Here is a 14965-nt window from a genome sequence, read left to right as displayed (position 1 = left end):
TGCAAACAATATATTTGAATTTTTTGACAGGGTCGATTATTCGACAGCGGCAATAAATTTGTTTTAAGTAAGTAAAAATGACCTGCGCAGTGCATACACTTTAAACAAGTGTAAAACAAAAACATTGAGTGCAATAAATAAATTGAAATACACTGAAGAATTACGTCATGCCTCATTTTATTTAAAGTCACGTGTTGTGAAATCAACGAGATGTGTATGCGCCGTTACTTTACCATTAAATACCATAATTGAGTTCTTCCATGATGAGATGAAAATTAGTCGAAATTTACATTTTTCTCTGAACTTATTATGCAGTGAAGGAAATAACATTCACACATTTATTCACAATTCACAATTACATTTACAATATTTAATAGTATACCAAAAGAGTGCTTGTCAGTTTGGTAACCATTATTTAAATGCATTTAAATGTACGGTACATACAACATTAAACAACAAGGCCAACAGTCATAAGTCGCGTGCTAAAACGCATAGTGATACCGGACCGACAGACAGACCGACCGACCGACATAGTGAACTAACACGCGACTAAAAATGATGTACAAAAAAAGTAAAAACATTGGTCGCCCACGACCGGTTAGCACGTCCGGTGGGGCACTCCCGTGTTGGGATATGGGGAATGTATGCATTTTATGTGCATAGCGTCTAGAACCACGACAGAGGAATTGTATACTTAACGTTTTAAACTACAGTAACGGGTTGTTGTGACATGACCGAGATATATACAAGGAAGGTATTCAACTTTCGGATGGGGGTATATTATCATGCTATGGTAGCAGTGGCAAAGAACCAAGATTTATCAAAATACATTAAAATTAACGCTAAATTTGGCTGGGGATTTCAACATAATAATGCCTACTTCTTACTGCCATGTGAAATATTTTACATTTGAGGTCAATAGAGAGGTTTCGCAACGCTACGAATACGATAACGAAAACGAATACGTCACGCACATGTATTCGTTTTCGTAAGCCTGCAAAAATCGAGGGCGCCGTCGATCCAAAAAAAAAAATGTGACTGCGGTAAATTCGAAGCGCAGCAGGTACGTGTTGCTTGGCTGCCTAGGCCTAGCGTAACATCAAAGCGAGTAAGCATTTTAAAAACTGCTATTTATCAAAATCGACTTGTTATTTTAGTAAATTACTTTTAGTAAATTACTTTCAATAAATCTATAATTATATTATAATCATGAATCATTTCTGATTCAAATGCAAAATGTGGAAAATAATCAAAAACTATACTCGTTTTGTAGTTACGAATATGACTGATGATATTCGTCAACACAAACACGCTTTACGAATATGAAATGGGGATCAGCTCAAAAGTTTCATAAATGTATGACGTATCCGTTTTCGTTATCGTATTCGTAGCGTTGCGAAACCTCCCTAATATCTCAAGTGTAGCCACTATGTTGATATTGGAAACTATAACTTACACCAACTATGCAATAATAAATAGAGAACTACAGCATTTAAAAAAAGAAACATTTATTTAGCATAAAAAATCATTAAGAAAGCATTACTAAGTTGACATACGGCTATTGTTTTGATAGCCTTGGTTGGTTAATGTCATATTACAAAATAGTAAAACTACGCAATTAAAATAAATTTAAATTAGATTGCTCTGTTTTTTAGTATTTCATATTCAAACCATTTTTAAAGCAATACACATGTATTTAACGTAAGTAACAAACTAAAGAAAAAACAATTAGTGCATTTCATTTGCATTTTCGTTCGCATTATTTGATATAGCAATATTATTAGAAAAATTATACTAATTAATAATCATTGTAAGCTAGCTACGAGGAGGAAACCCACCTCTATGACCACCCCCTCTGCCACCCCTGAATCCTCCTCTCATTCCACCACCTCGACCTCTCATGTTTCCTCTACCACCAGTCCCTCCACCTCTATTTCCCCCTCGAGCACCCCCTCCCCTTGGCCCACCTCTGTTTCCCCCACCACGTGGTCCACCACCCCTCTGACCTTTGTTCTTTGGGGGTGGTGACTTTGGCCTTAATCTTTCAATCTCATCAGTGCATCCAGTTACTATGGTCTCAGTGAAGTAGTTTCTGTATGTGTCTGGTTTGAAATTAGTATTCGACAGCTTAGGACCTACAGTTAGCCATCCTGTAAAATACAAAAGGAACAAATTGTATGATTTTTAAAATTCTTCAGATCAAACAAACAAAATTATATAACCAAAGTAAGGTAAAAACTTTTGGGTCCTGAAGTAGCACACTTGGGGATAGAGCTTCTTTAACCCATATTGATAGTCTTTAACCCATATAGATAGTCTTTAACCCATATAGATAATAATAATAATAACTGGTACTTGATATAGCGCATTATGCTGAAAGCCTCAAGAAAAATTTAGAAAATTAAAAATTCAAAAGGATAGGATAGATAGTCTTTAACCCATATATTTCAACAACCCTGGGCAGTATCATACCTGGCCGTATTGTGTGGTCTGTTCCAAAGAGATGAAGGCGTCGTTGGCCTAGACAGAAGTGTTCCATAATGTGGAAGATTTCTTCAGGCTTCTCTAAACTTCCTTGTTCTGGTTCTTCATCAATAATCACATCAAGATCAACATTGGCATGAATGAAGTCTCCATCTGTCGACCGTCTTACAGTTCCTTTTATGCCCATTAAACAATGCTCCTGAAGAAAAAATATTTCAAAGGTATTTGTTAAGCCCTGTCTACCATGTCAAACTAGTGTGATGTGACCAAATATGGTAGTGATATGACATCATCATGTCCATATATGGGCACATCACATTCTGTTTGTTTTGTCATATAAAATTTGATAGTGTAGACAGAGCTTTACACCATTGTTCCCATTGTTTTCTTATCTCTATCAAGATGATGATTTCGGCTCAATTGTCTGGTTCTCGAATCTAAGTCAAAGGGAAAAAAACAAACTAGCTAAAATTGTAAAAGTGGGCCAGTAAAATAATCGGCATTAGCCTTGAACCTCTTATTTCACTTCATGAAAGGGACATCTTAAAAACTGTCAATAAAATTCGTCAAGATCCCGATCACCCTCTAAATAAATTCTTTAAGCTTAGCCAAACTGGTAGACTGATCACTCTGAATCAAAACACTAAACGTTGCCGACAATCATTTGTTTATAATTCTATATTTAATAGCATGTTTGTTAGATCTCTGTAATTTCTTTGTTATTGTATTTATATCAAATGTAAATCAACCAACCAAATTTTATTTGTACCTTGTTGTATAAATGATAATAAATACTTTTGTATCGTATACTTGCTCAAAACATACTCGCTTACTCTTGTCAAAACAAGGACATATAACAGTTACAAGTCACACCAGTAATGGGTTGATTAACTTGAGTTAATCTAAGTGCAGTGCGGATATAACATTTATAATTTTCAGAATAAAGTTATTGAGATCTTCAGTTAATGTTCAAAGTAATTTTCCCCTTGCAGAAGCCATCAAAAATCAAGTTATTAATTGTATAGTCACTTTATTTGTGGGTTTCTATATAACCCGATTTCACTTCATAACACCAAAATATGTGTGAACACATTGATATCAAATGCTTAACTATTAGTTACCTTTGACCGTTGAAATAAAGCTGTTGGTCCTAAATTTTTGGAATGGCCTGGATTGCGAATGTTGGTTTTAATCCAGCATATATCTTCACAACGCCTGAATCCCCATTCTCTTAAACACTTTAACAAAACATAAATATTACTAAATTCAATTGGTTCACTTTCTCTAAGCTTTGTAATGTGACATTTTCCAAAGATCTCATTGAGTTATCTAAGATGAGTTTAAATGGATTAGTTAATAATGGTAATGTTCAACAATCAGTTTTTCAGATACGTACTGCTAATACAATATAACCCAAATTTACTTTTTTTCTATGTCTTGTTCGCAAAAATATGAATGTTTTTTTTCAGATGTTACTTACCCGTCTTCCATTGTCAAGGCCATCAGATGAGCCAACCCATAAGAAAATAAATGAACGGTGTGCTGCTATATCTTGTATGTCTAGCTTTAATATCTAACAAAATTAATTGTTTATTAATTCAAATAATCAAATAAAATTATACATAATGAAACGATATACCTTGTGTAATATATGCCAAATAAGATGAGGCAATGTTGAGCTCTGACAGTCGATAGTATATAGCTCTGTCTGTCAAACTTTATGTGACAAAAAAATGTGATGTACCCATATATGGACACGATGATATATTGATATCATATCACTGCCATATTTGGGCACATCACACTTTTTTTTATCAAACTAGTTTGATAGTGTAGACAGAGCTTAACAAATCGCCACAAGGTATGTTTATCATACAGTACAGTATAATCTAATTATATCATCCCAACTCCACAACGCCTCTGTGCACTTTTTTGTCAAACTAGTTTGATAGCGTAGACAGAGCTTAACAAATCACCACAAGATTTTTTTATCATACAGTAATCTATTTACATCATCCCACCTCCACAACGCCTCTGTGCACTTTTTTGTCAAACTAGTTTTATAGCGTAGACAGAGCTTAACAAATCGCCACAAGATATGTTTATCATACAGTAATCTACCTACATCATCCCAACTCCAGAATGCCTCTGTGTTTGATACTCCTGGTCGGTGTCTGTACTCTTCCAGTGGTGGATCAACAAGGATGACATCAAACTCACACCCAAGCTCATGGAGGTCAAAGGTTTCTAAATCTGCTTGTAAGTACCTATATAATAATAGATGTTTTTTATTGACATTTGTATGTGTATAATTGACTATTACAGTTCTATTGTACTCTTTTAAAACTATTTCGGTAAGAAATGTAGTTTTGTGAGTTGTTTGAATGTTGTACTTACGTTGGAGGTGTGTTTGTTCTGGAAATTAACTCATCTTTTAGGCGAATTAACTCTTTCAGTTTTGGGTACTCATCAAATCTATCTGCTAAACCTGAAACATAATTAGTTGACTTTTAGTATGACAACAACAATGAATTGAATTTAGAATAGGATGGTCTTGTTGATCTTAGGTTAGAGAAGCGGGCGGTTCCAGGAGGGGCGAAGTTTGTGCCAAAGGCAAGCCACGTCCCACTTTAAACAATTGGTTTGAAGCAGGGTAAAATTGTGTACATATGACATACTATAAACATAAAAGCACATAAACGTTTATCACTATCAAGGTGCTATTTAACATATCTTACCAACGTCACGTATAAAATTCTGTGGCCTTTGACCTGTGTCAACATGGTGCTGACAATAGTCGTTGTGAGGATTCGCACTTTGCGTACCCTGAAATAAAATTGTTTGATTAAATATTTTTACAATTTTTTAAGTAGTCTTTTTGGGGTTTTATTTTAAAATCTATAAATATACTGATTTTTAAAAGAAATCTTGAAAAAAGAAGCCCATCTTAAACAATTGAAGTTTCCTCAATTGGGTTAGAATACCTGTTCATGTAGGGGCTGTATTTAGCTGAACACAGCAGAAGTAGTGTCTGAAAATAAAGCCAGTAATGGGATTATACTTAGTAATCCCAGGGAAGAGTAAAATTATCTTCTCTGATAGTCCTTACCTTTAGGAATGTTGTAGAGTCTTTGTAGACGCCTACTTCCTCTTCCAAGCCCTGCAAAAAACAAGTATTGTCTAATAAATTTGTGAAAACAATAAAACACCAAAACTTGGACTGAAACTTTTGCAAAATTTTAATTTCATTTCTTAATATTCAAGTACAGTTTAAAAGACAGTCTGTAAAGAAATGCTTTGAGCCTATCTACATGTAGCACTTGGGTACAAACTCCAAATAAAGACCTAAAACTAAACTAAACGGTTTGGTGCACTGAATACACAAAATAGTCCTATGTTTGTTTTCTTTATTAAGACAGAAGAAAAAAGTACATAATATTACAGAACAAACAAAAACATTAAATAATAACATTATTTTAAGAAAATGCTATAAAACTTACTTGACTATCTGACCTTTTCAAATTTTTGACATCATTACTTTTTGCTTCTTCTTGTCCTAATCTTCTTTTTGAGGGAGGAGCTAAACTGGTATCCTTTGAACTGCAAAACGTTGATAAATAAAGTTTCATTAATCAAGAATACAATACATAAAAACTAATAATTATCAATATTCATCTATATGATCTGGTTTATAAAAGAAAAATGTGCATTGTTGTTTGGCCCATGGTCTAAAAAATATTTTGAAACAAAAAAGTGGGAAATACAATTTAAGCATTTTGCAAAAAAACCTTTGCAGATAAAATTGTTTAGAAGCTTTGATACAGTACGTTTCTGCATGGTTTCTGTAGCCACAATTAATCTATGGTGTAGTATCGATATTCAACAGATACCTTGATTGTTGAGATTCAGTCACGGATGGCTTAGTACCAGGTGAATCGGTGTTCAAAACACTTCCAATGTCTTCAACTCCAAACTGTAAAAGAAATATAGTACTACTTACAAGAATAGGTAGTCTTTATATGCTTATTACTATTAGGCCTAGTAGTGAGCACTCTAAAGTCTATGTGTTTGTTAAATTTTAAAGATTAAAAATATTTTTTTTTTTTTTTGTATTATATTAAATACATTACCTGCTTTCCCAATAACTGTCTGCGTTGTTTTGAACGTTCTTTGAGGGCTTTTAGTCGATCTGACGACATATTGTTTTTGTTCCAAATGAAAGTTCTAGGCCTAGCCTAGCCGCACTAAGAAGCTAAATGAGATAGACTCTTTGTTGTCCGGTTGTTAACTGGTTTGATTGTTTGGAAACCACGTCAACCAGGCCTAGAAAAAATTACCATTTTATTTAATTCATTCGAAAGGACAAATTTAATTGTAAATACATACATACATTATTCCTACCTTTATAATTTAATGCAGTGTTTTTTTTCTCTACATTTAAGGGTTAATTCTTCTAGGCCTAGAAACTTACAAACTTACAGTACAGCAGTCATCATGCCGGTTTTATTTTTTGTTAAACAAAATACCGCCCTCAACTAGAAAGAAGATCAGAGAGATCTTCAAGCAATGGCTATTCGCACTTTTACCGTTTGAATAACAACATTATTTTTATATACGTAGCACCAGGCCGGCACCGAGTTATATCCACGATCTCGTTTCGATAACCAACCAGAGATCAAGGAAAACGAAGTGCGAAAAGAAAAAAAACATGTCGAAAAGGTTTAACGAAATAATAATAAGAAATGTGTATAAACCAGATCCTAAAATTCCTCTTCAAAAACCATTTGCTTTACGAAACAATGTATCTTTAAGAAAGAATAAAAAAGAGGGTAATACAACGTTGCTTTTGTTATTTTTAGGTATTTAGGCTAGGCCCTCTCTGACCTGTCTCTGTGTTGGTTCGTGATGGATGGATAGGGCCAAACAGGCAGTCCGATCGCAGTATATTGACATATAATTATCCTCTACTAAGGCCTAGGAATTTTTATGTCTAGTTGTGTTGTAACTTATATTTATTTTAGTAAAAATATACAGGTCCTTACTTAAATAAAAGCCTGTCTATCCTACTACCTTATTATTTTGTAATGCTTTTTGTATCATCAAATTATTAAATTGAAATATTTATTTGTTAATTATTTAAAACTAAAGCCTCTACGGCTTTATACTGTACTTAGTTAATCCATGGAGGTATACATCCATGGTTAGTCCTAGGACTATTATATATACTGTATGTTGATTAAAAGGTTAACATTACTATTCTAAACCAAATACATTTGCTACATACATTTTATCTCATGTTATGTTTACTGTTTTCTGTAGTATTACAATTGTTGTATGTACCTTGCTAAATAAATAATTATTTATTTTTTGTAGCTGCCTCATGTTTAACTGAAATGTCATTATTGTTAGCATGTTGGAAGAAGAGCAGTTACAATGATGCTGACTGTCTGAAGGAAATGTCAGCTTTTCAAAAATGTTTTAATGAATCTGAGGTAATTTATTAGGAAATAAAATATTTATTTAAAAAATTCATTTATACTGCAGATACATCATACAGTTTCTGTTCAATCACCAGCTTCATTGGAATCGTGGTGGTGGTCAATGTCTGTCTTCTGTATCATTCATAATTTTTATCATAATATTGTACTATTTACAAGGTACAAGACATTTATACTGATTAAAAATATCCTTCAAATAACTAAGTCTACTATTATCTAATTAAATCAATTAGAATAATCAATTATTAAAATAATCTATTCTTAATTTTCTTTTTAATATCGTTTTATTAGTACAGTAGTAACTATCTTTGGAAAAAATCATATTATTTTAGTTCACTATACAGTATCATTGTAACTTTAAAAAGAAATTTAAAAAGTTAAATTTATTTTTCCTCTTTCAGAAAGAGAAAAGAGCATTTGCAGCAGCAGCAAGAGAAGGTAAAATAGAAGCAGGTCGAACAACAAGTGAACAACTAAACAGACTTATGAAAAAATTTCCACAACGCAATCGGTAGCATCTGTCAAATATTTTATTTTGCATTTTTATAGAACATTTATGGATTCACAACATCATGAACATGAAAAGTCAACATTGTTCCTCTCACTTAAAACTGAGCTTTACGATGTCATGATATAATATGAATAGTTAATAATGTTAAAGAGCTTACCATCTGTGTGTACTGTGTAACTTTAATGCTGATTATTGATTACATTTAACTATGTGCACTACAGTACATGGTGTTGTGATTTTCTAACATTCGGAATGAGTAATACGTCCAGAAATAAATATTTAAACATACTATAAATGATAGATACTGTTTTTTGAGTTGCTTTAAACTCTTCAAAATGTGTGGAGTCTGTCAATTAAAAACGCAAGAAAGTCGAAACTCGCACATCCAACGAAAGGGTTCATCTCCTACCTTGGACGCAACGCAAGACCGTAAGCCCACCGAAAGCAATTTGACCAATCACGACGCGATGGATTACCCGACCTATCGTTTTTGATTGGTCAACTCACTTAAGTTGCGCCTAAAGTATGCTTTGTCACGTGTCGTTGCGTCCAAGTGGAAACTAATCTTAAGTAGCAAGGCGCCCCCTTTTTATTTCTCTGTTTCACCTGATAATTTCTAGAATTTAATACTATACCATATTACCTGTGAATGCGGTACTCTTCTGAATATAGGTGTACATCGTTTTGTGATAATAATAATTATGTAGCTCTAAAACGCTAAGTTCATTACGTCAGAATTCAGCGTCATGGACACAGTCTCATCGCGGTGTTCTTCCTTCCAAAATCATTGCAATAATTATTTTGATGCAATACAATAAATGATACAAATCACAAAAACAGAGAATAAGAATATGATAATTTTATTTATTTAAATTCATATTCAATAATATCACACCTAATTACAAGTACAGAATTATATTTGTATTTTATTTACAACTATATACATGAACACAATTATCGATATGTCAGAGTACACTATAATTCAATATAACGCACTTATCCTAGCCCAGGTCTCCAAGTTGTTTCCGATACCAATCGAGAGGAGCGTTAAGAATACATTTCTAAAGCCCTGCCTACACTATCAAACTTTATGTGACAAAAAAATGTGATGTGCCCATATATGCACATGCTGATGTCATATCACTACCATATTTGAGCATATCACTACCATATTTGGGCACATCACACTTTTTTTGTCAAACTAGTTTGATAGTGTAGACATAGCTTTAGTTTGCATTTCTCAACAATTCGCGATCTAAACAAATATACAGTGTTTTACAGTGCAAACCAGTTTCCAATAAATAATGTATTATTCGAATAAACGCACATGCTGGCTGTCGATATTCGTAAGTGTGTGTTTGAGTTTGAATTAGAAAATTAATAAATACATTTACTTTAAAATATGCTACTCCAACGCCTTTTAGGCCTACATTGCTTCAAACGCCGAACTATATCAACCATCAATGTATAACTCATTATCAAAAGTTGTAGTTGTTGAGTATATAAGAGCTAATAATAGAGCATTATATCAATTGATATTTAAAAACGATCTTAAATTAAGCTTAAAATTGAGCTCTTGAACATGCTTTTATAACAGTATTTCAATTTTGTTACGTATTTTAACGAATTTAAAATCATATTGAACTAAACAGTTCATATGTTTTTGATAAAAATATACCCCCGCGTACATACTATTTTTTTTCTCTAATGACAACCGCAACTTGTAGCGATCATGCCTTCAAAGTGCTTCAAAACTACGTTATCATCATCTGTATAGTAAAGTAATGTGATGTGTTCTGTTTTATCCGGTACACAACAAGGTTGCCCAACTGTCTCGTCTAGGTTTAAAGTGTTTATTAGGCTTTGTACCGATGCATGATTACTGGGGTTTACAAGATTCGTTAGGGGAAATGTGCACTTCCCGGAGCAGTGGTTTGCGTTGTAACCATCTGGGGAGATGATCCAGTCTGACCAACCGATCGTCTGGAAATCGACGTACATTGGTTGTAATGCACAGGGACCAGTTCGTTGGCTACGGCGTGTGTTTGTTTGGTACTGGTTTTCACCTGTATTTGCGTGTTCTGTTGAGTTTGTTTCTGTCTGTGTGTCCCTCTTCATGACATGTTTAAACCCTGATTTTGTTTCCTCTTTATTATCGTCGTACGTCTCAATTATATAATCATATGCACTATCGGGATCTGAAAGAGTTAAAATGGATCAATTAATTTATCGTTATTACTAATATTATTATTTAGTACTTTTTATGTAATTGATATTCATTATTTCAATGCCTATGTCGATATACATTTAATGTTCTTGTGTTCATCTTATGAAATACACTGTGACATTCCATAATGTTACATGCATGAGTATTGTAATTGGAAAAAACATGATTTATTTTAAGTTTGTGAAACGAGCACGTACCAACTTTCGTTATTGTTTTTGGTAATGCTGGTTTTTGTCTACCGTCGTCGCTAAACAAAACCAAGTTTGGCTGTTTCGAATCGTGATGTTTTCCACGCTGGGCGAAACGTACGTTGCTGTCGTCCATCACTTCTCCGTTCAGATTCGTCACCGTCATGAGAAATCCTAGGTTTGTTGTTGAATTGGCTATCCAACTATTGACAACGTCTGTAACGGCAAACACCTCCCAACCAGTTCTCTGCACACTGATAAGCCGTATACCAATCAATTCAGCGCCCTCTACTGATAACGGATTGTCCGTTTTCACTTTATAAAGATGAACCTAATGAGTAAATAATAAGTTAAATAATTATTAATCAACTATACATTTTTTTTATTTGACAAAATAATATATGGAACTATGAATATCTAGAGACGTTGATACACATTCGTCGAAAAAAAAACAGAATCTAAACCACATGAAAGTTAAAATGAGGAGATGTCTGTTTTCTTCTAAAATTCTAACGACCTACATATGTGTATTATTTCTGATTATGTCATTTTTCAATGATAAAAAATCCGTTTAGGTAAGTTGGGCGGAAACCCTTATCCCTAGTTCGTGTCGATAAACACTGAAACTGGTTTTCCGCAGAAGATCATTGGCTCAAACATAACAAAGTTGAAATGATCTTATCGCAGTTGTTGAAAGATGGTGGCGCGTCTGACAGATCCCTTAATTCGCACAGGTTAGAAAACTTACAGCCTGGGCACAGGAGGGGTTATTACCAAATTTGTTCCTTAACTTTCAAAACATTTAACCAATCAGAAAAGGTAACTCCTCTTAGATATATTAACCTTGACTTTACTGAGCTATATTTCCAATGCGTCAGCGTTCGGAAACAAAATCTTTGACGATTGATGTGGACTTAAAATTTTAATATTTTTAGAATTACAAGGTACCACAAAATATAGCACAGTGATTGCAAACTAATCCTGTTATTTGATCAATGGTATGACAGAAATGAATCTTAATGTAAAATGGAAAAGGTTGATTATTAGTAACTTTACCTGGTAATAGTGTTGTCGTCTATTATCATGTTTAACTTTTGGCTTCATTTTGAATAGATGCAATTCAGCTCGAAGTATTCTGTCCGTGTTTGGTACCTTGGTTAAGTTGAAACTATACAGCATTCTTTGTCTGTGTGCTGTTGAAAAAAATAATTAAGATTAAATATATAAAATACAGTATATATAAATGTATTGCTTTTATCTACCAAGATAGTGTAGTGGGTCCAATCCAATAAATAATACATCTCTTTCTTTTTTTAAACTTAGGTAACAATGTCTCCGATAGATAAAGATGCACAGATTAAAGAAGATGAAAAATTATTTATTTCGTTCAAAAATACTAATAACCAAACACAAGGTTATGCTGATCATTAGAAAGTAAATTTTATTGTCAAAGTATGTTTTGCTTTTTCTAATTATATTTCAAATTTGTAATGCCTATCCTACAAAAACTACAGAGCATCTCAATGTGACGTCAGCTTTTGTTAATAGCCCAATTAACTCACTGTTCCAATGCAACCGATTTCTATTTCTGAAATATTTGTATATTCATTGTTGCTATATGAACAGATGGACTGGGAAATGTAGGCATAATCCCATACCACATATTCCCAGACTGATTACCCTCTTGACCCTGCTTTGAAGAAATTGATTGAATTCAAATATATTTCCTATATATCGGGAATCGTTATAATAGTTTTAGTCAATTTCATTTCATGATGTTTAGGCGGAAGATTCGAACGGGTATTGCGATATAGCATAATGACTGGGGGTTTTTACAGGAGAAACGGTCTTGCGCAGAGCGTGCGATTAAAGCGAGCACAAAGTATTAAAAACAAAATCCTAAATATCGCATATGTAAGCCTAACATGTTTCTACAAATTGATTTACAATAAACAATTATGCTTAATCACCTCAATCTATTTTCTACAAGTATAAGTGAACAATTTCCAAGTAAAGTGACGGTATGTCCGTTTTATAAATCCACTAATTAAATTATTTATAGAGGCAGAGAAGAGGTTTTAATTATCTAAAGTACCTTGGAACATTAACAAAATAAATAAATAAAAAATCATTCAACAATTGCCATAAGGCCTACTTGTAAAATCATCCATTTTCCGTTTTGATTTTTTTTTTATTGCTAGACCCAAAGTTAACTCTGATTGGTCGAGTTTGTATAATTAAATGACTATGTGTAGGTTAAAGACAAATGAAGAAGTTGAAAACAACATTATCGTACAGATGTTTCATAATTAAACATTCAGATTTCTATGAATCTAGTTTGACTCATACGTAACAATCTGTTAAATGACCGAATGATAAGTATTTTTGTACAATAAATGAAAAATTATTGAATGTAAAAATAATTAAATTATGGTTGCCATAATCGCACAAAATTATTTTGGATGTGGTAACATGGGTATAGTCAGTTTCCAAGCAAACCTCGACAACTGACAGTTCTGATAAACTTGGGAACATATATAAATATATGACTTACATTTGTCCAGGAATGAACGTACAGTACTCGAGTAATACGGATTTGGTATATTAGTAATTCCGCCAGAATGCGCAATAGTATTGTATAGATCCATCATATATTGAGGCGGAGAATGATCCTTTGCCGGTGAAAAATGCGACTTGTTGGTAAAACCGAAAACGTTGCGTAACTGATCCAACGCTTTCGTACGAACTTCTTCCGATTCAGGTAGTGTATTTAAGTCCTCCACATCCGATATCGTTGGTGATAGTGGCGTTGGTTTTCCCGTACAAGAATGGAAGATGATTACAATCACGAAAAGTAACTGGTATACTGACATCGTGGGTAATGTTTTTCAGTTGAAAAAAACAGATTCGTATAATATAATCGTATCGGTTTCCAGTGAAAGAAAAAAAAATCAGAACAGTTTTACACGATTTCGTATCTATTGAAGCTTGCTGTTAAAACACGTGTTGTCAGGACGAGGGTCGATGGAAAGTTTGGCAATCAGAGTCGGGTGTTTGTAATTTCAAAGGATGTTACGGACCAGTTCACACCTGTGATTGACGCTCAGCTTGTCCTCTTACCTCCGGACGAACCAATACCTGAGCTAGATGGGTGCTCATGATCTCAACAGCCCTTAAGGACAGCGAAATCCACTTAAGAGATCACGGTTTCTTTTGTCTCTCCAGTCCATCCACGATCACCAGAATAAAGTTGTAATCGCCCTTAAAATTCATGAACGATGAAGATGAGATTGATTAAATTTACTTCATTCTTTGGTTTAGTGCGGCAGTAATACAAACATTAGCATGCTGTCATTCTAAATCAGCGGATTACGGGGCCTATGAACATTCATGTTAATTGTTAGTTAGCCTTTACACAAGGTGTTGGAAGTAAACTCACGCACAAAGGCATTCACACCCCTTAATTAGCTTTTTGTATTCAAGGAACGGTTCCGAAAAACTTGAAACGAATTATAGAATGGAGTGTATATTGTAAAACTTTAATTTAGTGACGATTCCTGTCATTTTAATTTAGCCGACCCAAATAAATAACTCATAATAAATCATATTTATTTTCATCAGGAAGAGAATAATTGATTCGCTTATACTAATGTATGTATTATAAGTATTGTCAATTAACAAGTGCAAGTTGTACTGTCTTTTCTTCCTTTATCGACTTTCCTCTCAAACTATCTGTTTTCTCTCTCAAGAACAATCAATAGCATTGTTAAAGAGTCAACAATAATTTTATATTTAGTCTGACACATTTAGTTTATTATATATATAGTCGTTCTCTCTCTCTATGGATATTTATCTAACATGAAAAATGAATGATTAATCTTGATTAAAATGTATATAAAGGAAATAAACACTTTTGTTTATAAATCTTTTTTTTCTGATTTAATTTAAAACAGTTGGTTAGCTGTGATTTAAATCAATGAATTATGTGTGTCAATCAGTCGGATGGCTAACCAAAGTAAAATACTGCCAATCATGTTGTTTTCAATTCAACATAAAA

General features: G+C 33.4%; 3 protein-coding genes across 4 annotated transcripts; 1 reads left to right on the top strand and 2 right to left on the bottom strand.

Annotated features, from left to right (window-relative positions):
* Positions 1-1491: 1491 nt before the first annotated feature.
* LOC144844415 (N(6)-adenosine-methyltransferase non-catalytic subunit METTL14-like) lies at positions 1492-7019 on the bottom strand. Of its 2 annotated transcripts, none has more exons than XM_078701310.1 (12): positions 6886-7019; positions 6615-6807; positions 6375-6457; positions 5985-6084; positions 5594-5644; positions 5223-5310; positions 4882-4972; positions 4610-4751; positions 3965-4057; positions 3606-3722; positions 2473-2683; positions 1492-2150 (listed from the first exon to the last, which is right to left on the bottom strand). In XM_078701310.1, the coding sequence occupies exons 2-12, from the start codon at positions 6681-6683 to the stop codon at positions 1816-1818; spliced, it is 1380 nt and encodes a 459-aa protein (XP_078557436.1). In that variant the 5' UTR covers positions 6684-6807; positions 6886-7019; the 3' UTR covers positions 1492-1815. The 2 variants fall into 2 exon arrangements, with proteins under 2 accessions (XP_078557436.1, XP_078557437.1); XM_078701311.1 differs by having other exon boundaries at positions 6956-6987.
* Positions 7020-7144: 125 nt separating this feature from the next.
* Positions 7145-8791, top strand: LOC144844416 (small ribosomal subunit protein mS37-like). The gene is made up of 3 exons (XM_078701312.1): positions 7145-7313; positions 7858-7976; positions 8384-8791. The coding sequence occupies exons 1-3, from the start codon at positions 7193-7195 to the stop codon at positions 8495-8497; spliced, it is 354 nt and encodes a 117-aa protein (XP_078557438.1). The 5' UTR covers positions 7145-7192; the 3' UTR covers positions 8498-8791.
* Positions 8792-9296: 505 nt separating this feature from the next.
* LOC144844413 (bone morphogenetic protein 2-like) lies at positions 9297-14376 on the bottom strand. The gene is made up of 4 exons (XM_078701309.1): positions 13463-14376; positions 11965-12101; positions 10918-11239; positions 9297-10691 (listed from the first exon to the last, which is right to left on the bottom strand). Exons 1-4 carry the CDS (start codon positions 13779-13781, stop codon positions 10198-10200), a joined length of 1272 nt encoding a protein of 423 aa, XP_078557435.1. The 5' UTR covers positions 13782-14376; the 3' UTR covers positions 9297-10197.
* Between the last annotated feature and the right edge of the window lie 589 nt (positions 14377-14965).

Source organism: Antedon bifida, chromosome 6, assembly GCF_963402885.1.
Source record: "Antedon bifida chromosome 6, ecAntBifi1.1, whole genome shotgun sequence".
In the NCBI taxonomy this organism is placed as follows: Eukaryota; Metazoa; Echinodermata; class Crinoidea; order Comatulida; family Antedonidae; genus Antedon; species Antedon bifida.
Note: the sequence above shows the minus strand (reverse complement) of the source record. Positions and strands in the feature narration are given on the sequence as shown.